This window comes from Hevea brasiliensis, chromosome 6, assembly GCF_030052815.1.
Source record: "Hevea brasiliensis isolate MT/VB/25A 57/8 chromosome 6, ASM3005281v1, whole genome shotgun sequence".
Classification (NCBI taxonomy): Eukaryota; Viridiplantae; Streptophyta; class Magnoliopsida; order Malpighiales; family Euphorbiaceae; genus Hevea; species Hevea brasiliensis.
In genome coordinates, this window is record NC_079498.1 from 36920323 (window position 1) to 36946409 (window position 26087).

The 26087-nt window shown below is 37.9% G+C and overlaps 1 protein-coding gene across 1 annotated transcript; it reads left to right on the forward strand.

The window, feature by feature from the left end:
- Nucleotides 1–610: 610 nt before the first annotated feature.
- On the forward strand, nucleotides 611–19323 carry LOC131180630 (uncharacterized). The gene is made up of 2 exons (XM_058147984.1): nucleotides 611–1326; nucleotides 19089–19323. Exons 1-2 carry the CDS (start codon nucleotides 611–613, stop codon nucleotides 19321–19323), a joined length of 951 nt encoding a protein of 316 aa, XP_058003967.1.
- The last annotated feature ends 6764 nt before the right edge of the window (nucleotides 19324–26087 follow it).

A 26087-nucleotide genomic window follows, 5' to 3' on the forward strand; every position in this document is an offset into this window, starting at 1 on the left:
CCACAACAAGATGCTTGAAAATCAAATTACTCAACAAGCAACCTCTTCAAGCAAGGCTGCTGGTAAACTGCCTAGTCAACCAAAGATGAACCCAAAGGAGCATTGTAAGGCAGCTACATTGAGAAGTGGAAGAATTTTAGAACAATCAGAGGAAGTGCCAACAGGGGAAACCTTTGAAAAATCTGAAAGCCAAACAGAGAAGAAAGAGGAAAAAGCCAAGAAGGATCAGGAGGAGGAAACTGGGAAGAAAAAGAAGCTACCAGAGCCATATCAGCCTCCTCTACCTTTTCCTCAGATATTCCAGAAAGCCAAATTGGATAAGCAGTTTGGAAAGTTTTTAGAAGTTTTACAGAAACTTTATATCAATATTCCCTTCACTAAAGCACTCTCTCAGATGCCATCCTACACTAAATTCCTTAGGGAAATTCTGTCAAAGAAAAGAAAGCTGGAAGACTATGAGACTGTTGCTTTAACAGAGGAATGCAGCGCCATATTGCAAAACAAACTGCGTCCAATGCTGAAGGATCCAGGAAGCTTCTCCATACCTTGTCTTATTGGTGACAAGAAAATAGACAAGGCCCTCTGCGACCTTGGGGCAAGTGTGAGTTTAATGCGTCTATCAATATGCCAAAAGCTAGAAGTCAGAGAACTAAAACCCACAACAATTTCATTGCAATTAGTTGACCGGTCCATTAAATATCCTATGGGAATACTTGAGAACATTCCTATCAAGGTGGGCAAATTCTTTATTCCAGTTGATTTTGTTGTCCTTAAGATGGAAGAGGATGTTCAAATCCCCATTATCTTGGGAAGACCTTTCTTATCAACCGCCGAAGCAATCATAGATGTCAAAAACGAGCGACTAACTCTCAAAGTAGGGGATGAAGAAGTGGAATTCAACTTGTTTAACACAATGAAGCACAAATTCGAACCTGATGAATGCCTTAGAGTTGACATAGTTGACAAGCAAGTTGAGGAAGAATTTCATAAGACCCATCCTGAAGATCCCCTTGAAGCATGCATTGTGCACAGCCACACAGTGAATGATGAGAACACAGAAATAGCAACTTGTGCACAATATTTAGCAACTCATCCACTCCTACCCCTGGCTCAAGCTTTCAAGGTAGAGGAGCTGAAGGAGGAACAAACCAAAAGCAATCTGAAGAAAATTTCTGAACAAGTAAAACTCAAACCTCTCCCCTCTACGCTAAGGTACGCATTCCTGGACTCAAATTCTGAATATCCTGTTATTGTTAATGCCAGCCTATCTGAAATAGAAGAGAGAAAATTGCTAAGAGTGCTTAGGACACGTAACAAGAGCATAGGGTATAAAATAGCAGACCTGAAAGGGATTCATCCTTCCATTTGCATGCATAGGATACCTATGGAAGAAAATAGTAAACCCACTATTGAACATCAAAGAAGACTTAACCCAAACATGAAAGAAGTAGTGAAAAAGGAAATTTTAAAACTATTAGATGCAGGTATTATATTGTGACACCCCTCACCCGACTACAGTGTAGTCGAGCAAGGCGTGCTACATTTGGTGCCGGAGCACCCTAACTTATCTTACTTTATTTCTTTAAAAATTTTGTTCTCATTATATTTAATATTGATTATTTTTCAATGGAGAAACTAAGAAAGTTTCCCCTATTTTTATCATGACCCAGGGATGGGGTTGGGATGTGCTTGCTCAACCAGCTACGCACTGGGGTGGATTCGTGTCCCACATCGAAAACGGGAAGGAAAGATTTGGGCCATATATGTGGGAGCCTTCCTCACCTGGTCAGCGCACTTTTGGGAATGAAACCTCCCAAGGGACAAACCCGTAAGGCCCACGGGCTAAAGCGGACAATACTGACTGGAGATGGATTGGGCTGTTACATTGTGGTATTAGAGCTGGACTCCCTCTAGTACGGTGTGTTGTGCGAGGACGCACCAGGCAGAAGCTGGTGGGCTTGTCACGACCCAGGGATGGGGTTGGGACGTGCTTGCTCAACCAGCTACGCACTGGGGTGGATTCGTGTCCCACATCGGAAACGGGAAGGAAAGATTTGGGCCATATATGTGGGAGCCTTCCTCACCTGGTCAGTGCGCTTTTGGGAATGAAACCTCCCAAGGGACAAACCCGTGAGGCCCACGGGCCAAAGCAGACAATACTGACTGGAGATGGATTGGGCTGTTACAATTTTATTATCGTTTGATGTGTTTTACTATTCACCTGTTTGAAAATTCAACAATATTTTCACAATAAAAATATCATTTATGCTCATCATATTCATCTCACTTTCAATTCTTGTAATTCACGTCTCATTCATATATCTCAATTTCATATTCATTTCCATGCATTTCCATTCATGCACAATTTATATATATAAATTCTCAAGTTTCATTAATTTACATGATTTACAGACTGATTACATAAATTCATAATTTATATGATATACAAATTAATTACAATTCCATAATTTACATTTCAACATAATAACTAATTATAATGTACAAAATACATAATATGACCTATATGGGCCCTATCTATATGCATTGCTGAGGAGGTGACAACCTTGAATACTTCAGAAACTTCTGCAGATCAAAACTCCAAAATCTCTGTTTAGTATTCGCTGGACTTTAACTTCAATACCTGGGCGAGGAAACAAATCCATCGCGCTAAGCATTGCTGCTTAGTGGTGCAATAATATAAAAAGAAATAATGTATACAAATAAAAATAATTGGAGCATATTTTCTATACTCAAGAATTTTACTGGATTCATATAAAATTTGCCATACAATATATTTTTCGTCATTTATGTTGCTCTCTAGAATCTCTTTTGTCATAAGTTTACAATAATCATTTATATAATGTGCAAATAAATCTAAATATTTAGTTTATGTTTATTTTATTATGGAGGATGCATTCCTAATAATTACTTACGTTATGCTTATTTTGCTAGTCTTTCATTTACTCTCTTCTTCTTTTCTATGTGTTGTGGATCATTTCGTAATAATTAAATTCTTAATACTAGTTTAATACCTTTTGGATTTTTCTCACTGATTTATTTAGTTTCTAATATTTTCAACTTATCTCAATAAATTTTTCTGCCCAGGTAACCTATGACAAGCTGACTAAACTGGATAACGGGTCGTTGGCACTGGACACTACGGTGCCTCGAGCCGTCATACCATGGGACTCAAAACGTCAACCACGTATGCAATCAGTATGGCTAAAAAGCTATGATAACACATAATCGGGCATAAAAGCCATGAATGTTGATATAAAGCCATGAATGCGGGCATAAAACCATGAGTGCGGGCATAAAGCCTTTCGCAGTACTGCTAAAACAATACCCTATTGGCATGCCAATCTATCCAATCTGACACACATGTCTAGGCAATACATGGGCATATAGTACCATTAAGAGTTTATATGTTTCATCATTTCATTATATTTTTCGTTTATATATTTTATAGCATTCTAATTTAGTTTATAATGGAAACATAATTTTCAAATTCACATTTCTAGGTGATTTATGCATTCATCGTAATATTCATACTAATTACAATTCACATTCATTTAATCTCATGTACCATTCACATTCAAAACATCTTTCCTTTCTCTCTTGATGGGAACCTAAATCCCAAATGAAACTTTTATCACATTTATTCATTCAACAATCTATTCATGTAAAGTACATTTCATACTTCAAGTTGTATTGCTAATATATTATGAACTCCATTGGTGTTGGGAGTATAAGTCTCAATAATCCATCTAGGTTAATTTCATTTCATATTCAAGTGGTATCACTCATGTTTTATTAAACCTACTAGTAATGGGAATACAAATCTTAATTATATATTCACATAACTTAAATGTTCATTAAGTCATTTAGGTAAATTACTTTTTCTATTCCAAGTAATCCATGAACTGTAACACCCTCCTGGTAACTACTCCGTACATCCTACTGTTCCGGTGACCGGTGTCGGTCTGGACAGCAAGAATGTCCGGAAAAATATTTAAACTAAAGTCAGGAACCATAATTAACTCAAATATTAATAAAAAAAATTTAGTAAAAATTTTAGGAATAAAATACAACCGAGTTAAGCGGTGCCCAAGCGATGGGTAACCAGAGGGAAGTTGCGGTTCTCGCAACGAGGAGCCCTAGACCCGGGAGAAAAATTATAAAATAATTTTTGGGACTCCAGAGAAGGGTTATTGAGGTTCCCATGGCATTAGAATGCCAAGAAAATACCTAGAAAAATTTTTCAATCGGTACAGACAATTTTGACCCGTTAAGCCAAACGGAGGGCATTTTGATCATTTCGCCTTCAGAGGTGATTTTTGGCCGACTTTTCCAGTTGAGTAAATAATTAATATGACATAAAATATGAATAAACATTACTAGAAATTAAATTGAAATTGAGTAGTGGAGGAAAGAAAAGAAATTGAGGAAAAAGGGCTATTTATGACATCATGGTGATGTCATTTATAATTACCAACCAATCACAATTAAGCCCTTATTTGACTAACTAATAAAGAGACAAATTGAAGACTAAATTCATCAAAGATCCAGCAGCCATCTCCTTCCCCAAAACCAGCCAAAAACGTAGAGAGAGAAAAGAGAGGGTTTCCACCATAGTTCAAGCTTTCAAGCTTTGAAACCTTGCTTATCTTGCACCAAAAACCCTAGATCCCTTCAATAAAAATTACCCCCACACCTTGTTGGAGTGTTTGGCAGCCAAGAAAAGCCAAGAAAGTGAAGGAATTGCTTGGGAAAAATCTGCCCTAATCAAGGTTAGTGCATTAGATACTTAAAACTCTTTTTTTTCATGATTTGCAACTTAAATTGAGTAAGAATTGTAACTAAAATGAACAAGAATTTTGTGTACACATACTATGAATTTTTGGCAGCCCTTGTGAAGGAATTATTTTGATTGTTTTGATGTACTTAAAGTGGGCTATAGATCAAGTTTAAACCATGTGTGTATGTGATTATTGAAGGAGCTAATAATTAAGGTGTTGTGAAAACCTATAATGGAACTAGGGTTTTGAAGAGTGAAAAATTGGCTTGGCTTGGGAAATTGTTAGAGCACATTTTAATGGTCAATTAGTGACCATTTTAGGTAAGTTGACAATAATTAGAACTGAAAAATAGTATGGTAAAGTGAAGGTGAAATCTGCCCTAGGACAGCAGCAATGGACTGAGATTTCAGTCTAATTACACAGCCATAACTTTGGCTGTGTTGGTCCAATTGGTGTTTGGCCAATTGGACATGAAACTAGGCTTATAATGGCACATTTTTGCTGAATAAACCATGCCCAAAAGACCAAAGCAAGAGGACCAAAACTTGGCCCCAATCCGGACACCCTACACTGATTCTGCAGAATTGACCAACTGTTCATTTGGCCATAACTCACTGTAGATATGCTCAATTGACCTGAAAATTTTACAGCAACAAGTTAAGACATAGACAAACAACTTTCATGAAGAAACCTACCCCAAATTATGGCCAGAACCTAACCCAAATGGCAGTGGCAGTCACTGTTCATGTTACTGTAGATATGGTAATTTCTGCAGATTGGCAATCCGGCCAGCTTGGGTTTTTGAGACATATCTGGAGCTACAAAACTCCAAATGGAGTGATTCAAAAAAGGAAATTCAACTAGACAAAATAAGGAACAACTTTCATGTTTTACATTTCTTCAAATTTCCACAGTAACAGTGTCCAATGGAACAGTGAAGTTGACTCACCAAAACTGAAAATTCTACTTGTGTTGGTTTAAACTTGAAATGGTATTAACACTTAATGCCAACAAGTTTTAAACACAAAATGTGGTATGTTGGGAGTGCCAAAGTCAATGTACATATTTTCTATCCAAAAGTCAACATTTTTGTTGACCAATGAGGTGAATAGTAACACAAAAACATGAAATTCACAAATTGAAGAATTTAAAAGTTTCAAATGCCCTAGTATACCTAACAAGATTGGTTTGAATAGTTTGGCATGCCAATAGGGCTCAGTTAGCAGTACTGCACATGGCAATATGCCATTCCGTGATTTCATGGCTTTTATCAATTCTGACTTTGTATTGAGACTTGGCCTTGTGCACGAGATTATTTGACTGGGTGATGCATATCGATGGTGTGACGGCCCGAGGTATTAGATACCAGTGCGGTTTACCGTTATCGATCCGATCGTCTAGTGTAGTTTACTTTGGGCAAGAAAATGAATAAAAGTGGACAAAGTAAATAATATACAAATACCAAGCAAATGAAACATATACATTCACTACACATTTAAATTCTTGCTATTTTCTTTTATTATATTATTGCACTACTAAGCATTATTGCTTAGCGCGTTGCTTTTGCCACGCGTAGGTACTGGAGATACCGATCGTGAGCCCGTAGACCGGTGAGTCCATCTTCGATGTCCGTGTCACCTCAACTGCATTGGTAGGACACTAGGTGTCATTTTGACATTTTGTAACTTAATTTTGTTTTCTCATATGTAATTAAACTTGTGTAATGTATATTGATGTTTATGTAAATTATGAAAATTGTGCTTGTGAATGGAAATGTAAATGTTTACTTGTGATTTATATGTGATCATCACATGTGATGGATGATTGAGAACTGGAATTGAAATGTTGTTGAGATTTTAATGTTGAGAATTTATTGATAAATTGAGGTTGGGATTGTTTGGAAATTATTTGGAAGTGTTTTTAAACAGGTTCTGAAGAACTGTTTTCTCCATTTTTAGCCGGTACTCCGCCGGATTTCCTTTAAAATTTTTCGGAACCCCAAATAAATAATAATTTCGATAAATGGCTTAAATAAATCATATTTCATAAATTAGCTTCAAAAGCATGACACAAATTAAGTAAGGTATATTAGAGTGTGCCAGTACACCGTGTGGCATTACTTACTCGGGTATACTATACACGGGTAAGGGGTGTCATATTTGCAGCTCAATTGGTACGAGGCGAAGCAAACCCGTGAGGTGATATGGGTTCGAATCCTAGCTCTGCAGGGCGAAGGGATTGAACTCCACCAAAGCGGACAGTACCGATTTGAGTTGCATCGCCGGCCTCTAGAGGGGTACGCCGGCAAGATGGCCACCCATAGAGGGGCTTGAGCTGGGGCCCACAAAGCCGGGGTGTGACATGAACAGTTCATGGATTCCAAATTTCATACCTTAATTTCCTCTACTAATTTAGTTATTACACTTTGTGTCTTTGTATTACTATTCACTCAAATTATTGACTTTTTAATACATAATAAATTTATTGAACCTAAGTTCACCAAGATACCACATTTTTGTAACACCCCTGATTTTTTATATATTATTATTGGGCTTCGTGTAGGTATCCTCAATTCGAAATTCGTTATGCGGATCTGTGAATTTCCGCCAAGGAAAAGTCTCCGAATTGGACCGAGGTTTTGGCTAGCCCCATTGTCGAGCGCCGAGCGTTCGAAGTCGGAATCGGCAAAGGTAAACCCGAACCTTGTTTTTACATAATTTTTTAGTGCTTAAATAGGATTAAAAATCCGTAAAATATTCGTGGTAGCTTAGAAAATTATGATTCTTTTTGCAATAGCTTAGTAATATTGCTAAGGACCGCGGGGCAAAGTTTTAGAATTTTTAGAGCTGATTTGGGTAGTTTTTGCAAAAATGGTCAATTATAGGGACTAAATTGAAATTTTACATATTGTGATGGATGATTGATTTGATGGGCCCAGGAGGGGCTGTGTGATGTGATTGAGTTGTGGATATATGGATTGTGAGTATAGAAGTGTATTTTGAGCCCTTTGCGAGTTGGGTAGGTCCTAGGTATAGGGAGACTCTGCCGGATTTTAAACACGACTTAGGGCGTATTGGTCTTTTCTTTGTTTGTATTGAGTCGATTGTATTAAATAATTGTAATATAATTGTCAGTGAGCCGACCTTCTTCCTCCGCCACCGCCACGGTGATTGTCGTCAAGTCTGTGAGTAAAATATTAATTTTAATTGTAATTTCGATATTATTATATGTTCAGCATGCCCATGCATCACTTATATGTATATATATTTATGTAGTTAAACTCTAGGCACGATTTATGTTACATTGATAATTGTTAAAGTGCCATGTGTGTTATTGTGGTAATTTGGAGCAGTGTGCGTGCGTTGGCGTGCGTGTGATGTGGTGTGGACTATGGATAGGACGGGTAGTCACGGCTTGAGTTCTTCTCTGGGACCCGATCCTTCGGGGGGTAGTCACGGCTTGAGTTCTTCGCTGGGACCCCCGATTTGGTTATTAAGTGGAAGTCGAAGTGAGTTCTTGGCACGTTGGATTTAAGAGAGTCGTATAGGATCGGCTCCCATATATTATGATTGATGTTATAGGGTGCGTGAGTGCTCCAAATTACCTTTTTGATGTTATGATGTGAAAATGATATTGATGTTGCATTTCACTCTACAGGGTGCATTAGTTTTAGATAGTTATAGAGATTATGGTTAAAATTGATATTTTACTCTCTGAGTCGAACGCTCACTCCTGTTCAATATTTTTCTAGGCCACAGGAGGATATTTTTGAGGTTAACCTGCTTTTATACTTCGCAGGTTGTTTATCAATATTTGTGTAATTTTATTTACTCCTAGAATTTTCGCATGTGTTAGCAATAATTATTTGAATTTGGTCTGTAATATTATTATCATGTTGGACCTGTAAACTTAATATTCTATGTCTGTTTGATGGATTGGATGAGGGAGCTGAGCTCCCATTTCTTTTATGATGCTATGAGTATGTGGAGGGTGAGCTGAGCTCCCCAATTGAGTATTTATTATGTTTACAGGTCGGGTGAGTCGAAAACTCCCCGTTGGAAAGTCCATTTTATGGTCGGACTCTGTCCATTTGTTTTCTTGATATTGGGCCCAAATGGGCCTTAGAGTTGGGTTAATGAACAGTTAGGCTTACTACGGGCCTCGGAGGCTTTAGGCTGGCCCAGGTCCTAGTGCCGGTCCGGCCCATAGGTTGGGCCGTGACAAATGTGGTATCAGAGCTTAGGATCCAGATTCTTAGGGAAAAATTGTCTAAGTGTTGGGAAGAGTCTACTAGGAGTCACATGCGGAGTATAGGATTCTGTTTCGTCTTTTCCTGTAATTCTTTGTTTCTAGATTCTACGTTATACCTTGGGAAATATAAGATTACCTCAGTTAGTGTCTTGATTTTCTTGGAGTACACAGAAATGTGAAATAGAGTTAGTAGACATGTGAGGTCTATCATGAGGATACGTACTCCAAGAAATGTTATATTTTTGTCAGTATGGGTTTAAATGGTGTGCCCATTTCGTGTAAGGCACGAGTACATAAAAGTGAGTCTTAAAAATCGGTTGCCTAGATAAGGATGAGGATACCACTCTTGGTAGTCATCGGTAGATGACCGAGAATAAGTTTGTGATAATAGAAGATTCGGAGAGATAAGAAATTAGGAGACCTAGGGACATATCGTAGTAACTATACAATGTTCTCGATGTCCGCTCTGTCATGAGATTATTATGTTGCGTGCATCCCCATGGTGCTCCATAATGAGGGTGTTTGAGATGGCTTGCTTTGGTACGATTATGCGAGCGAGTTCTATATTTGCAGAGGAGTTGGGAACTCTGGTTAAGAGTCTAGAGTTAGAATATTGAAAGGTCACGGTTGGGTGATAACTAGAGTATGAGCTAGAGTTACATCAAGAGTTGCCATCGGACCGGAGGTTTGGACTAGTTGCAAAGTAAAGGTGACACTTATAGAGTGAGAATAGTATACTTTGTGTGTATCAGTATGGAATAAAGTACAACTCTACTACCTAGAGAAGGTCGAAACTATGAATTGATGATTTATAGAGATATGATATGATAAAAGAGTCATTAACTTGACATGGTTCTGGCAAGGTGGTAGATATAGTACCTTTGTTGCAGCAAGTTAAGATATAGTCCTATCTTTTCAGAATGGATCGAAGGTTATTACTGATAATGATGACTTATGGAATAGTGTCCCAGATGGGACTGTAGAGTGTGGTAGAGAGTAGTTGGCTCGGGTATCCTGGAGAGGATACAAGTTCCATTATAGGAATCATATATAATTAGATCATGATGGATGTAAATCCTTTGAATTGGATGACAGGTTTGGGTGCCCGAAATCTTAAGTTTTGGCTAGTTGAGTAAACATGGAAAATAATAATAATAATAAAAATAATAATAAAATTACTGCAAAATTAGTTCTCGAGGTAGTAAGGGTATTATGTAAGCTAAATGATAAGAATAGAGATCATACAATAAAAGTATGAGTAATTTCTTTGAGTTCCTTTCTAAATTCAAATTATTCAAAACAATAGTATAATCTAATTATAATAGTGTTAAGAGTAATAAATTAGCGAAGATAAATCACAGAAGGCCAATGGATAAAGAAAGTGCAGAATGAAAGTTTGGACAATTGATTGCAGATGCAATATAATCTAAATGCTAGTGGAAGTACTAGCTAGAGTGGTCAAAGGACCAACCATAGTATCTGGACATATGATAACACGATAGAGACTCTGAAAGATATAGTTAGCAATCTGGCTATTATGTTAGGAAGAAGAATGGAACCAGGGATAGAATAGTCAAGTTCTATTTTGGGTAAGACAAAGGAAATAAATGAAAGGACAACCTAAAGAGCGCATAATAAAAGGAACAAAGTTAAGATATAGGATAGGCTAAGTGTTATTCTTGGCAAGGAAAATGACAAGGATGGAAAACCCAAAATGGGACCACATTAGTGAGAAAAGTGATGGAGGTATGGAATACAATAATAATGAGTAAATGTTAGAAGGTGTGCGATGGTATTGCGAACTACCTAAATAGGTAGAGAAAGAGAAGTTAGTAAGCAGTAAGTTGAATAAAAGTCAGTCTAAGGGATCAAATAGGTATGATGAGAGGAAAAGAATGATAGATAATGACACATAGGTTTTAGGTTAGACTTTTAAGATAGTGAGAAGGTAGTTAGAGGTTCGTTATGAATGTCAGGCAAACATTTTTAGTGTGATCAACAGAATCACTTTGTAGTGAAGCAATAACGACAGGACAATAGTAGGGGTAGAACGAAAAGTGACAAGTCTGGATGGTTATAAATCACTAGAAAGTTCAAGGATCAAATTAATGACCCTAGATAAGGGTGGAATTAGTGTTGGAAGAATTTATTAGTGAGAGAAATCTTTCAAGAATCAACAAAAGTTAAGGGCACAATAAAAACGATGATAGATATGAATCATAGTTCGAGTATAAGTAAAGTTAATAAATTATAAAATATTATGTCAAGAAGGAAAATGGTACGGTAAAGGGTTCATGCAGATGATAACTTATAGGTAGAGCATAATTGTGCTAGGAGATGATGAAATTTGGAGAGAAAGACCAAGAAACTTAGGTGAAAATTTATAATATGCCAATCGGGTGTAGTTGAATATAAGAGGATATTTTCTTTCTTTTCAAGTTTAGCTTGTGCTTTTGGTTCTAGAAGGTTATATAAGGAAGTCAAGGAGACCTAGTTATTGAGAGTTTGGTAGGCACAAATTCATACATAATTTCTGATATGAGAATGACAGTAAGTGCATACCTAGTATTAAGTATGAAAGGAAATATGAGTAATGACAGAGTTAAATTGAGTTAGCTACTAAGGCTTGCATGTTTTAAACTATGATTTGGAGGAAATACTAATTGTGGATGAGTTTCAATAGATGAAATTATTGCTAATGGGTAATTTGAGGTTGAAGTTTGGAAGGTTGTGGGCGATATGTGATTATATTAAGGAGAATAAACACGTGAAGTATCTTATTTAGAATTAAGGCATGACACACATTTCGTAGTGTTAGTTCAGATGGAACTTATAGTTTTGAAGCTCCTATCCATCCAGATGAGCAATTTCCTACTAAGGCTGGTAGGGAATGATAATGTTCGATAGTTAAGTTGGGAAAGGGGTTACAAAACGAATTTCCTATGGTTAATTATAAGTGTTACAAAAGGTGAAGAATGTCTGGTAGGAGAAAATCGTAAGGTTAGAATTCAGAAGTAATGGAACTAGTAATCAAGATAAGACTAAGAAATAAAAAGAAAGTTAAAGTTGATGATGGGATAGACATCTTGAAGGAAAAGGTGTAAGGATGAGATAGGACTAAAATTAAGGAATAAGTATAGGTTGAAAAGATACCAACAATACCAAAAATAGGAAAAGGGAAGTGGATAAGATGCAAAGGACGGGAAGAGAGCTCGATAGAGTCGGTTATAATGATGAGGATAAGGAGTGTCTAACCGTGTTAACACTACCTATGAGCGGTGAAGGATACACCGTGACGCCTTGAGTTGGCCTAGGGTGTGTTTTGATGCGGAATGGAAAAGTAGTGGCTTATGCTTCATGAAGAGGCATGAGCGTAACTATCTCACCCATGATTTGGAAATGGCGGTGTAGTCTTTGCACTAAAAACTGGAGACACTACGTATGGTGAAGTGTGCGAGATATACACCGACTATAAAAGTTTGAAGTACATCTTCCAAGAGGATTTAAACTTGAGGCAGAGGAGATGGATGGAGCTTACGGAAGACTATGATTGCACCATCGGTACCACGGAAGGCCAATGTAGTAGATGCTTTAGCGAGAAAATCTTAGCGGTTTGGCGCACATTTGTGAGAGAAGAGACCGTTGATTCGGAAGTACATGAGTTGATGGATCAAGGTTTAATCCTAGATCTTTCGGATGAGGTCTTGTTGGCTCATTTTTGGTGAGGCCGGACTTGCGAGATAGAGTTAGAGTTTCCCAACACGAGACCAACAATTAATGAAGATCATAGAAAGAGTAAGGTGAAGGTGGTGAGTTTGGATTTGCCAATGATAGCGCCTAGTACAAGGTTCTAGGATATGTGTGCCCAATGTGGACAACCTCGGGAATGAAATCATGCGAGAGGCACACTATACACAATGTCCACAGTTCCACCAAAATGTACCATGATGTGAAAGATAGCGGTGGAATGGCATGAAGAGAGACATAGCAGACTTTGTGTCTAAGTGCTTGACTTGTCGAAGGTGAAGTTTGAATACGAGACCGTCACGGAAGCAAGAGCTCCCTATCCCAGAATGGAAGTGGGAAATGATTACTATGGATTTTGTGGTTGCCTCGTACGCGAGGATATGATTCGATATGGGTAATTGTAGACCGCTTAACTAAATCGGCTCACTTCTTGCGGTGAAGATCACATATTACGTTGCGGTATGCCCGACTCTACATTCGAGAAATAGTCGATTGCATGGAGTTCTGCTTCCATAATATCATTCACTTCTCGATTTTGGAGAAAATTGCAGGAGGCACTTGGCACAGTGAACTCAAGACGGCCTTCCACCCTCGACAGTCCGAAGGACAATCTAAACAACTGGAAGACATGCTTCGCTTGAGTGTTTTGGATTTTGGAGGTCAATGGGATGAGACTAGCTTTGGTGGAGTTTGCCTACAACAACGATTATTCCAAAGATAGGGATGGCACCCTATGAGGCACTATATGGAAGGAAGTGTAGGTCTCCTTTGTGTTGACGAAAATGGGGAAGCGAAGGTGCATGATGTAGACCTAGTGCGGTACACTTGAGGTAGTTCCTTTAATCGAAGAGTTATGCCCAGACGGAGGGATGTGGAGTTTGCGGTGGCGACTATGTATTCTGAAGGTTTCTCCAATGAAGGAGTCATGAGATTTGGAAAGAAGGGCAAGTTGGCACCTCGGTATATCGGACCTTTTGAGGTTACCGATAGAGTTGGAGCGATTGCCTACCGGTTGGAGCTACCACCCAACCTTTCTCACGTTCATCCGTGTTTCACATCTCCATGCTCAGAAATACATTCCAGATCCTTCTCATGTACGGATGTGATAGAGCTAAAAGAGAACTTGACATTTGAGGAGCAACTGTAGCCATAGTGGACTACCAAGTGAGACACTAAGATCAAAATAGATCCCTATGGTTAAGGTTTTGTGGAGGAGCGGTGGAAGAGTGCACTGGAGTCGAGCGGGACATGCGTAGCAAGTACCATATACATTCAATGTGTAATCATGTACTTTATTCGCTTGTGTAAAATTCGAGGACGAATTTGTAAGGGGAAGAATGTAACACCGATTTTTATATATTATTATTGGGCTTCGTAGGTATCCTCAATTCGGAAATTCGGCGGTTATGCGGATCTGTGAATTTAACTCTTGGAAAAGTCCCGAATTGGACCGAGGTTTTGGCTAGCCCCCATTGTCGGGCGTCTGCGTTCCCGAAGTCGGAATCGGCAAAGGTAAACCCAAACCTTGTTTTTACATAATTTTCTAGTGCTTAAATAGGATTAAAAATCCGTAAAATATTCGTGGTAGCTTAGAAAATTATGATTCTTTTTGCAATAGCTTAGTAATATTGCTAAGGATGAGGCAAAGTTTTAGAATTTTTAGAGTGATTTGGGTAGTTTTGCAAAAATGGTCAATTATAGGGACTAAATTGAAATTTTACATATTGTGATGGATTATTGATTTGATGGGCCCAGGAGGGGCTGTGTGATGTGATTGAGTTGTGGATATATGGATTGTGAGTATAGAAGTGTATTTTGAGCCCTTTTGCAGGTTGGGTAGGTCCTAGGTATAGGGAGACTGATTTTACGACTTAGGGCGTATTGGTCTTTTCTTTATTTGTATTGAGTCGATTGTATTAAATAATTGTAATATAATTGTCGGGTGAGTGACCTTCTTCCTCCGCCCAACCACCACAGTGATTGTCGTCAAGTCTGTGAGTAAAATATTAATTTTAATTGTAATTTCGATATTATTATATGTTCAGCATGCCCATGCATCACTTATATGTATATATATTTATGTAGTTAAACTCTAGGCACGATTTATGTTACATTGATAATTGTTAAAGTGCCATGTGTGTTATTGTGGTAATTTGGAGCAGTGTGTGTGCGTTGGCGTGCGTGTGATGTGGTGTGGACTATGGATAGGACGGGTAGTCACGGCATGAGTTCTTCGCTGGGACCCGATCCTTCGGGGGGTAGTCACGGCTTGAGTTCTTCGCTGGGACCCCCGATTTGGTTATTAAGTGGAAGTGAGTTCTGGCAGTTGGATTTAAGAGAGCTGTATAGGGGATCAGCTCCCATATATTATGATTGATGTTACAGGGTGCGTGAGTGCTCCAAATTACCTTTTTGATGTTATGATGTGAAAATGATATTGATGTTGCATTTCACTCTACAGGGTGCATTAGTTTTAGATAGTTATAGAGATTATGGTTAAAATTGATATTTTACTCGAAGTGAACCAGCTCACTCCTGTTCAATATTTTTCCAGGCCACAGGAGGATATTTTTGAGGTTAACCTGCTTTTATACTTCGCAGGTTGTTTATCAATATTTGTGTAATTTTATTTACTCCTAGAATTTCCGCATGTGTTAGCAATAATTATTTGAATTTGGTCTGTAATATTATTATCATGTTGGACCTGTAAACTTAATATTCTATGTCTGTTTGATGGATTGGATGAGGGAGCTGAGCTCCCATTTCTTTTATGATGCTATGAGTATGTGGAGGGTGAGCTGAGCTCCCCAATTGAGTATTTATTATGTTTACAGGTCGGGTGAGTCGAAAACTCCCCGTTGGAAAGTCCATTTTATGGTCGAACTCTGTCCGTTTGTTTTCTTGATATTGGGCCCAAATGGGCCTTAGAGTTGGGTTAATGAACAGTTAGGCTTACTACGGGCCTCGGGGGCTTTAGGCTGGCCCATGTCCTAGTGCCGGTCCGGCCCATAGGTTGGGTCGTGACAATTTTGCATTCTAAAGTTGTTGGTATTGGTTGCCAATACCATTTCAAAGCTTATCTTATGTTATTCAAAATTTTCAGATTTCATGCCCTAGGTTTACTGTTCCATTGGTCATTTGTACAGTAGGAATTTGATAAAATTATCTTCATGAAAGTTGTTCCTTATTGTGTCTAGTTACATTTCTTTTTTGAATCACTCAATTTGGAGTTTTTTAACTCAAGTTATGGTCATTTTACCATAATCGGCGGATTGACTGTACTGCAATTCTGGCAATTTGGTTCTGCCAAATTTGGTGACCTAAGTTTAGTTGGCAATTTGACTAGGTTATGTTCAGAATTTGGATTTCTATTCCTCATAAAAGTTGTAGTGCTATGTCTCATCTTTCTGCTGGTAAAATTTCAGGTCAATTGGACCTTTCTACACTGAGTTATGACCAAATGAATAAACATTGTTCATTTGGTTATTTTACCCAGGCAGAATGCAAGTCACCCGGATTAGGGCAATTTTTAGGTCAACTTGGTTTGGTTTTCTTCACCAAAGTTGTGCCATTATGTGTCTAGTTTCATGTTCAATAGGCCTTGCACCAATTGAACCTATGCAACTCCATTTATGGCTACCCAAACCTACTGGACTCACAACCAGTCTTGCAGGTCAGCGAGGGCAGCATGCCTAAGCTCAACTCCAACACCCTTACTCGCTTCAATTCCTCCTCACACACATTCAAATGGTCACTAATTGACCATTACAAGGTTAATATACCATTTCATGAGCAAACCCTAATTTTTTTCACAAACCCTAATTTCCAAGTGTCCATTTCATGCTATCATGCCATCTAACACATCCAACACACATAATCCAACATCTAACTTAAGTTTTCTCATCACAAACCACTTCTAAACAATTCAAGTCATACAAATCAATAAATCGCATCCTTCTCCCATGGCTACAAATTTTGATACACACTTCAATATAATTGTTTTGTTCAATTTTTCAACAAACTCTCATTTAATTAGTCTTCCTAACAAGGATTAAAAAGAGAGGGAAGTAAGTATAGGCACTAACCTTTTTGAGCTTCACTTAACCTTGATTAAACCTCCCTAATCTCTTCTTCTTTGGCTGCCAATAGCTTTTTCTAGGTGAAAGATCAAATTTTTGTGAAGGGACTTGGCAATTTTGGTGAACAAATGGAGAGGAAATTCAAGCTTTAAGCTTGAAAATGGTGGAACCTCTTCTCTCTCTCTCTTTCAACGTTTTTTGGCTGCCCAAAGGTTGAAGAAGCAACTAATTTTTCTTTCTTTTTTTCTGCCCATTAAGTCATTTTAAATAAGTTAATGCCATGTGTCAAAGTTTGATTGGGTGGGAGGATTTTTAATGACATCATAATTATATCATAATTCCAATTCCTTTAATTTTCTTTCCTTTTCTTGTCTACTAAATTTCAATTTAATTTTTAGCAATATTTATTCACATTTTATGTCATAATAATTATTTACTTAACTGGACAAGTCGGCCAAAAATCATCTCTGAAGACGAAATGACCAAAATGCCCTCCGTTTGGCTTATTGAGCCAAAATTGTCTGTACCGATTGAAAATTTTTTCTAAGCATTTTCTTGGCATTCTAATGCCATAGAACCCTCAATGACTCTTCTCTAGAGTCTCAAAAATTATTTTATAAATTTTCCTCTGGGTTTAGGGCTCCTAGTTGCGAGAACCGTAACTTCCCTTTGGGTTACCCATTGCTAGGGCCCCGGCTCATTTAACTTGGTTGTATTTTATTTCTAAAATTTTTCCTTAATTTTTCTTACACTTATTTGAGTTATTTATGACTCCTCACTCTAGTCTAAATATTTTTTCAGACGTTCTAGTTGTCTAGACTGACACCGGTCACTGGAACAGTAGAATGTGCGGAATTGCTACAGTGAGGGTGTTACATATATACACGATCTCTTATAGTAAATGAGTTAGTCCAGTGCATGTAATACCTAAGAAAGGTGGGACAACTATCATTCAAAATGCAATGAATTAATCCTTACTATGGTAGTTACTAGTTAGCGCATGTGCATAGAGTATAGGAAATTTAATAGTGCCACCAGAAAGGACCACTTTCCTCTTCCTTTCATTGACCAAATGCTAGAAAGATTAGTAAAACAATCCTACTTCTACTACCTAGATGGGTATTCGAGATTCTTTCAAATCCCTATTCACCCAGAAAACCAAGAAAAGACCACATTCACATGCCCTTACCAAATATTTGTATATAGAAGAATGCCTTTTGGTCTTTGTAATGCCTTTGCTACTTTTTAAAGACACATGATGGCTATTTTTTCTGATTATGTTAAAAATATAATGGAAGTTTTTATGGATGATTTTTCGGCTTATGGCAACACTTTTGATGATTGCTTAGCTAATATATCCAAAGTGTTGCAAAGATGTGAAGAATCAAACCTAGTTCTGAATTGAGAAAATGCCACTTCATGGTAAGAGAAGGCATAGTTCTTGGTCACCTGATATCAGAAAGAGGGATTGAAGTTGACAAAGCGAAGGTTGAAATCATTGAAAAGATGCCACCACCAATATCAGTCAAAGGAGTACGAAGCTTTTTGGGACATGCAGGCTTCTACAGAAGATTCATCAAAGATTTTTCCAAAATAGCTAAACCATTGACAAATTTATTAAGTCAAGATGTTCCCTTTAATTTTGATGAAAATTGACTTATTTCTTTCAATAGGATAAAAGAAGCCTTGATTTCAGCACCCATTAGGCAACCACCTGATTAGGAGCTAATTTTTGAAATCATGTGCGATGCTAGTGATTGTGTTGTGGGAGCAGTACTTGGACAAATGAAAGATAAAAAGCTCATGCCATCTATTACGCCAGCAAGACACTTGATGACGCATAAATCAATTATGCTACCACAGAAAAGGAATTCCTAGCAGTTGTGTTTACAATTGACAAATTCAGATCTTACTTAATCGAGTTAAAAGTCATTGTATTCATAGATCATACTGCCATTCAGTACCTTTTGAACAAGAAGGAGGCGAAACCAAGGCTGATTCGATGGATTTTACTCCTGCAAGAATTTTACCTTGAAATCAAAGACAAAAAGGGATCTGAAAATGTAGTAGCTGACCATCTCTTCAGGCTTAAACTGGAATACACAGGAGACATCGAGGATTTGCCAATTGATGATTCATTTCCTGATGAACAATTATTAGCCTTATCCCTAGTTCCTTGGTATGCTGATTTTGTGAATTTCCTTGTGTGCAGGGTCTTACCACCTAACATGACTTATCAGCAAAAGAAGAAATTTCTACATGATGTGCGATACTATACATGGGAGGAACCTCTGCTGTACAAGAGATGCAATGACGGCCTAATAAGACAATGCATACCGAAAGAGGATATAGAGAGTATTCTCCAACACTGCCATTCATCACCATATGGGGGACACTTTGGTACCATAAAAATAGCAGCTAAAATTTTGCAAGCAGGGTTTTACTAGCCTAATCTGTTTAAGGATGTGAGATCCTTCTGGCTTGTGATCAATGCCAAAGAACATGTAACATCTCCAGAGGGAATGAAATGCCACTGCTCGGTATACTCGAGGTAGAAATATTTGATATGTGGGGGATAGACTTCATGAGCCCATTCCCCTCTTCTTTTGGAAACAAGTATATTTTGGTTGGTGCTGATTAAGTGTCAAAACGGGTAGAAGCAATAGCCACGCCAACTAACGATGCTAGAGTGGTCACAAAGTTCCTTAAGAAGAACATCTTCATAAGATTTGGTACACCACGAGCAATAATCAGCGATGGAGGAAGTCACTTCTGTAATCAACAATTCGAAACACTATTGAAAAAGTATGGAGTGACTCACACGGTGGCCACACCTTATCATCCTTAAACCAGTGGTCAAGTAGAAATTTCAAACAGGGAGCTGAAACGAATCCTAGAGAAAACGGTAAATCGCTCAAGGAAGGATTGGTTTGTGAAGTTAAATGATGCATTGTGGGCATACCGCACTGCATATAAAACTCCACTTGGAATAACACGCTTTAGGCTAATCTATGGGAAATCATGCCACCTCTCTGTCGAACTTGAACACAAAGCCTACTGGGCAATTCAGACCTTGAATTTTGATTTCAAGGCTGCTAGTGAAAAAAAACTGCTACAGCTCAATGAGTTGGAAGAAATTCGACAGGATGCATATGAGAATGCCAAAATCTTCAAAGACAAGACCAAAAGATGGCATGACCGATGCATAGCAAGGAAAGAAATAAGAGAAGGAGACCTTGTCCTACTCTTCAACTCCAGATTAAAACTGTTTCCAGGAAAGCTGAAATCAAGATGGTCAGGACCATTTAAGGTTATGCAAATTTTCCCGCATAGAGTTGTGGAAATCTAGAGTGAAACCTCAAGAGCATTCAAAGTGAACGGGCAAAGGCTAAAGCCATATTTTCAAGGAGAACCCATAGAGGAGGGAACCAACTGCACCTTCAGCAACCCTCTAGACAGACCGTGCCAGAACAAAAGCAGAGTCGAGCAAATGACTATAAACAAGCGCTCTTTGGGAAGCGACCCAAAATTTCTACTTTTATTTCTGTTTTTTTAGTTAATTTTATAATTTCCTTTATTTCAAGTCTTATTTGTGCTTTGTGTTCATTTATGCTTTATTTTGTAGGCACCCCAAGTCTAGAATCTGCAAGAAGTAGGGACTGAGAGTAATAAAGGAGAAGAGATGTCAAGTCTAAACCACACAAGAGGAGACTGTACAAAACCAGGGAAGTAGCTCTATTGCTAACCTTTTCGTTCATTTTATGCATAGTGAAAAGCATTAATTTTTCATATGGGGAGAATTGAAGAGTCAAAAAATTACACGGGTCGTGTATTAGTTTTACACGCCCCGTGTAACCTTCTGAGATCTAGGAAAGACCCCTGCACAAGCCCCAGAAACTTACACAGGTTGACCCCATGTAACATTACACAGGTCGTGCTTTGATAATAAAATGGAAAGCTTTAAATTTAAAAGAGATAAAAAGTTACATGGGTCCCTAGGTAAAGTTACATTGTCCGTGTAACTCGACATAAAAAGAAAAATCTCGGACAGAAAGTTACACGGGTCTACAGGTTGGGACCCGTGTATCATGTCACAAACGCGACTCCTGGGGGTTGAAATGCGCGAAATGAAGGGTCACAACAACCCTTTAAATTCATCCCACTCCCTTAAACTCCCTCATAATCAAAACCCTTCCTCTCAACGCCTCCTCCCCTATAAAAACCCTTAAAATCTTCTCCTTTCCTCACAAACCCTAGCCTCTTATTCTTCAAGAAACATTAATGGCACCTGCAAAAGACCAGCCCAATGAATGGCCTCTTCCTCAAGGTAGGGAGGTGACTCCACACCTTCCCCTTCTCAGCCATTGCCCTAACACCCGAGGACTAGGCAAACCCAGCCACTAGCTACACCACAACCACAACAACCACAAACATAGCCATAAGCTGAACCACAACCACTACAACCTGAGTTTTCCATCACCTGGCCATTCAGAGACAACACCCACTGAGACTTATTTGCCCGGCTCAACAACAGGAGGATTATCTCCACCAAATACATAGACTTCGGGCTGTTGGAACAAATCGACCTTCGAGAGGAGATCGATGGGCTGCTAAACAGCATTGGGTGGTCCAGGTTTGCCCAACTTCAATTTCTAGCCTACCATGGCACCACCCTAGAGTTCCTAGGGAGTTTTAAGGCTACTATATGGCCTAGAGATTAGGAAGACATGGGACAGATCGAGTTCAGGCTCCTTAGGGTTGATCGTGTCATGAACATGGGCGAGTTCAACGTGGTGTTTGGTTTTGACAACTCTGGATTCTAAGAAATTCCACAAAATCAAATGATCTACAACAGTGTGGAATTCTGGCACTCCATCGCACCAAACACCAAAATTTACAACTCCAGCAAATCAAAATCCACCGGCATCACCAGTCCCACCCTTAGATACATGCACCGACTCTTCACACACACCATAATGGGCTGAGGGGACAGCCTAGGCATGGTGAACACTAGCAAACTCTCCTCGCACTGCATTTCGGTTTCATCCTGAGGCATAACAGGCTGCGCTCCATTACTAGTATAACCAGAATAGACCAAATCATCTGCACATCCATGGGGATATGCAAGAAGGTTTAGAACATCTGCTACCTGGTCGATGCCAAAGGCATTGTCATCCCCAGAAGAGGAGAAGTACAACCAAAGCCTTATGAATCATCAGAGCCACAGGAGGAAGCCCAAGAGCCACCCCACCATGATTCTCCAGCTCGAGTGCCTCCCTGCACTCCACCCCCGATAGATCCCATCCTTGCACGCAATCGAGGATAGTCTTCAGGAGGCCCATAACAAACTGGACATGATCATGGAGAAACTCGATGCCAAGGGACCATCGTCACCATCAGAGACTTTTTAGAGCTAGGACTGTAGGATAAGATCTTTCATGTAAAAATTTATATGCCCTAATCCTACCCAGTGCTCATAGGTCTCTATTGCTTGTTTTTGTCCAAACCTTAAACTTCTTAATAATATAATATGCCTTTTTCTGATAATTCTGTGTGCTATGCTTTAATTTTGCATATTATGTTGACATTGAGGATAATGCCACACTTGAGTTTGGGGGTACTAATGCATTTCATGCATTGCATTGCTTAATTATATCCATATCATACTTGTGTATCAAAAATCCTGAAAATTTTGCAAATTTCAAATTTTTGAACTGGCTTTTAACTTAGAACTATAACCTCAAAATTCAATAAGCTAATAATTGGACTCCACAGGATGAGGAATGAATGTATCTGGATAGGCAAAAAGGCTTTAATCGTTGTCTGTAAAACAACTTAATCACCTTAGTGGAGCTAGACTAGTTAAACCCCTTCATAGCTATTAATTTGTCACATTGAACTTGCAAAGTAAGGAGAAAATTTTTGAAATACAAGCAAACCTAAAAATGCCTCACTAGCTCTAGAACATGTCTCTTGGACCTATCAAAGGCGAAATCCTAGTATATGCTTAATGAAGAAATGATTAAGGCATTCTTTGATATAGCCTCACTAAGCCTTAGCCACCCTTAATTAAAATATATATCCCTTGTAGCCAATTTGAAACCTATATCTACCCCTTAAAAATTTATTGTTTATCCATATTATTTACCTAGCCTCTAGCCTAAACACCCACCATACCCTTTTAAGGAAGCTAAATGTATAAGTAGAAAATATATTAAGTGTAAAAAAAAGGGAAAATGGAGAGAGGATGTAGAACTCAAGAAAGAGTGCAAGTGTGCAATTAAAATCAAAGAAAAATTTGCCTTTCTAACCTAGCAAAAGCAATAAGTTTAGGGGAGAGGACAAAAGGGACATAAAAAAAAAGATAGAGAAGAAGAAGTCCCAAGATAAGTATCATGGAAGCATGCGTAGCACTATAAAAAAATAAATAAATAAATAAAAAACCAAAAACCCCTCCTCTCCATACAAAATCAGTGAATAAACTTAGTATACTTAATACTTTATGCATACATGCTATCCTCATATTTGCATTCCCTAAAAACCTTTCATTGGCAACCAAGTCATTATCCTCTAACCCATTACAATCCTTTAAAGACCTTTTGATCTTTTGAAAAGTGTATGCTGCATTAGTAGAGATAGGAAATTGAGATATGCATATGAAGTTGGAATTTGAATACCCCATCACAATTATCCATAGTAGAGGCAAATTTGGGAGAGTAAGTGTTTCACAAGTCTATCCTAATAAAAACAGGTTATTTGTGACTTATTAATAGCCTTGCATAGAGGAATAACTAGTTAAAACTCCATGAAAAGTGTGAATGTTTAAGTAGGTAACTATTGAAGCCCTTATGCCTTAAAGGAAGGGAATTGGTATGAATGTTGAAAGGGTCCAATTGTGTCCATATTAAGTCTATGGCTATGTTTCTAAGCTTTCCCCTAAAAAGTATTCTAAAGAGAGTTTTGATTTGCTTGAGGACAAGTTTGAGTTTGGGGGTATTTGATACACTTGCATTATATAGATGTTTTTAAGTACATTTGTATAATATTTCATAGCATTTAGAATATTAATCTCATGCATAACCATTAATTTCATTAACTTCTATAAATCCCATTGCCAAGCTCTAAATTCCATGTTTTTTGCACTATTTCAAGTATTTGGGTAAAGTTCGAGAGCATAGAAGTGCAAAAGGAAACTTGAAAAGGTCAAAGGAATGAGAAAAGTTACTGATATAAAGTACACAGATCGTGTAAGCAAAGCCACAAACCCATGTAACCTACTTCTAGAAGAAAGCCAGAAGAGCCAAAGAAGAAGCGGAAGTACACGGGTCATGTAATTAGACCCGTGTAAGCTATGGAGACCCGTGTAAGTCTCTGTCGAGCACAAGCTTGAGGAATTCTCCAAAGAATATAAGTACACGGGTCGTGTAACTAGACCCGTGTACCAGTGCGGACCCGTGTAAACTCCTGTGCCAAAGTAAGACGCAACCATTCAGCTCCAGTAAGTTACACGGCTCTAGGCCGTATAGTGACACATGGGCCGTGTACTATGTGGCAACCAGTTTCCTAATCCGAATTCCAACTCTTGTTTACACACTCAAAACAGACTCCTGGTGCTTTTGGGATTCTAAAGACCTAACCCTAGACCAGCTTTTATAAATAAAAGCAGAAAATGACAACAAGAGGGCTTTCTTTTAGAGTTCAACCTTTTTACAAAGCTTTTTGGAGTTTTCAAAAGGGTTTTTCATTTTTTGTACTTGTATTCTCTGCAGTTATCTTGAAGAGTAGAACATCAGCACAGAAGGGAAATCCTCAGTCGAAGTCCCTCAAGGATCGAGACTGTAGTCATTCCTCTTTGGTTCTTTTGTTCTATATCTCTAAACGGACTCTTTATGTTCTATTATTTTATTTCCTTCATGTTTGTTGAACTCACTATGAGTGAGTAATTTCTTTATTCTGGAATTAGGAGAGTAACATTTGCGATTATTATTATGGATAAATATTGCATTTTATTTATTGGATTTGAGTTTAGTTCTTTGATTCAACTTCTTGTGATCTTAATGCATGCTATGTGTTGGTACCCACTTAGTATTGATTGTAGATATTAATTGAAGTACTGAAAGGTGAAGATTAATATTAGAAAATCGAGATCTTAAACCTAGAAAATATAACCTAGAAATAGGATAATACCTTTATGGAATTCCAAAATTAATCACAGATCTTAAAGAGTTTTAATTAATTTAATCACCATGAAAGTAGGGTTTAGGTTAATTAAAATACACCATAAGTGCCTTGAGAGAGGACTTAGGATATCCCAAGATTAATTTCCATCAAAGCAATTATTCTCAATCCGATGAATAGACAAGATTAAACTTTAGTATAGCCTTCCATCCTCTGACAGATAAGCAGTCTGAAAGAACCATTTAGACATTGAAAGACATACTTTGAATGTGTGTTCTAAATCTTAGAGGTTAGTTGTCACACCCTCCCCCTCCGTAAGGCATAACATGATCCCGTAGTATACCTAATGAATTACCAACTTCGTCTACTGATAACCCATTAAATATACTATAAGGGATTTTAAACCTTTTCTTACTTCTTTTTACAGTGGAGACCATTATTTACAGGTGTTGAAAAAAAATTTTTAACTGAAGTGAAACCAGATAACACATTTGAAGTATTAATAATTTCTGTAAAAATTTTGGCAGAGTGCCATCTGTATTTTGAATAAAATAGTTCTTCAAAAACCTATAAAAAAAAAACACTTCCTATATTTTGTTCAATCTCCAAACTCCAATATTTAATCAACACAATATGTTTCTCAACATTTGCCAACTCAAATCCACAATAATTTTTCCAGTGTTTTCAAAAGCTAAGATAAAAGAAATATATCACAAATTTTACAAGCCAAAATAATTCACAATTTACTTTACAACTTCAATGTACAATTTTAACTTACAACTGCTCAAAATCAAGAACAATATATACATACAGTGAACATACATTACAATACAAAAATGCAAAATATGGTATACTCAATATACCCGATGAACTCTCAATGAAGCACTAGCAGCCTAGTCTGCTGCCCTATCAGTCTGTCTACCTGCGACAACAATGAAAAGCTATCACTGAGCCAATGTCTCAGTGATGCATAACATTAATAAAATGCAACTTTAAATCACAAATCATAAGTCACATAAATAGTGGATACTTA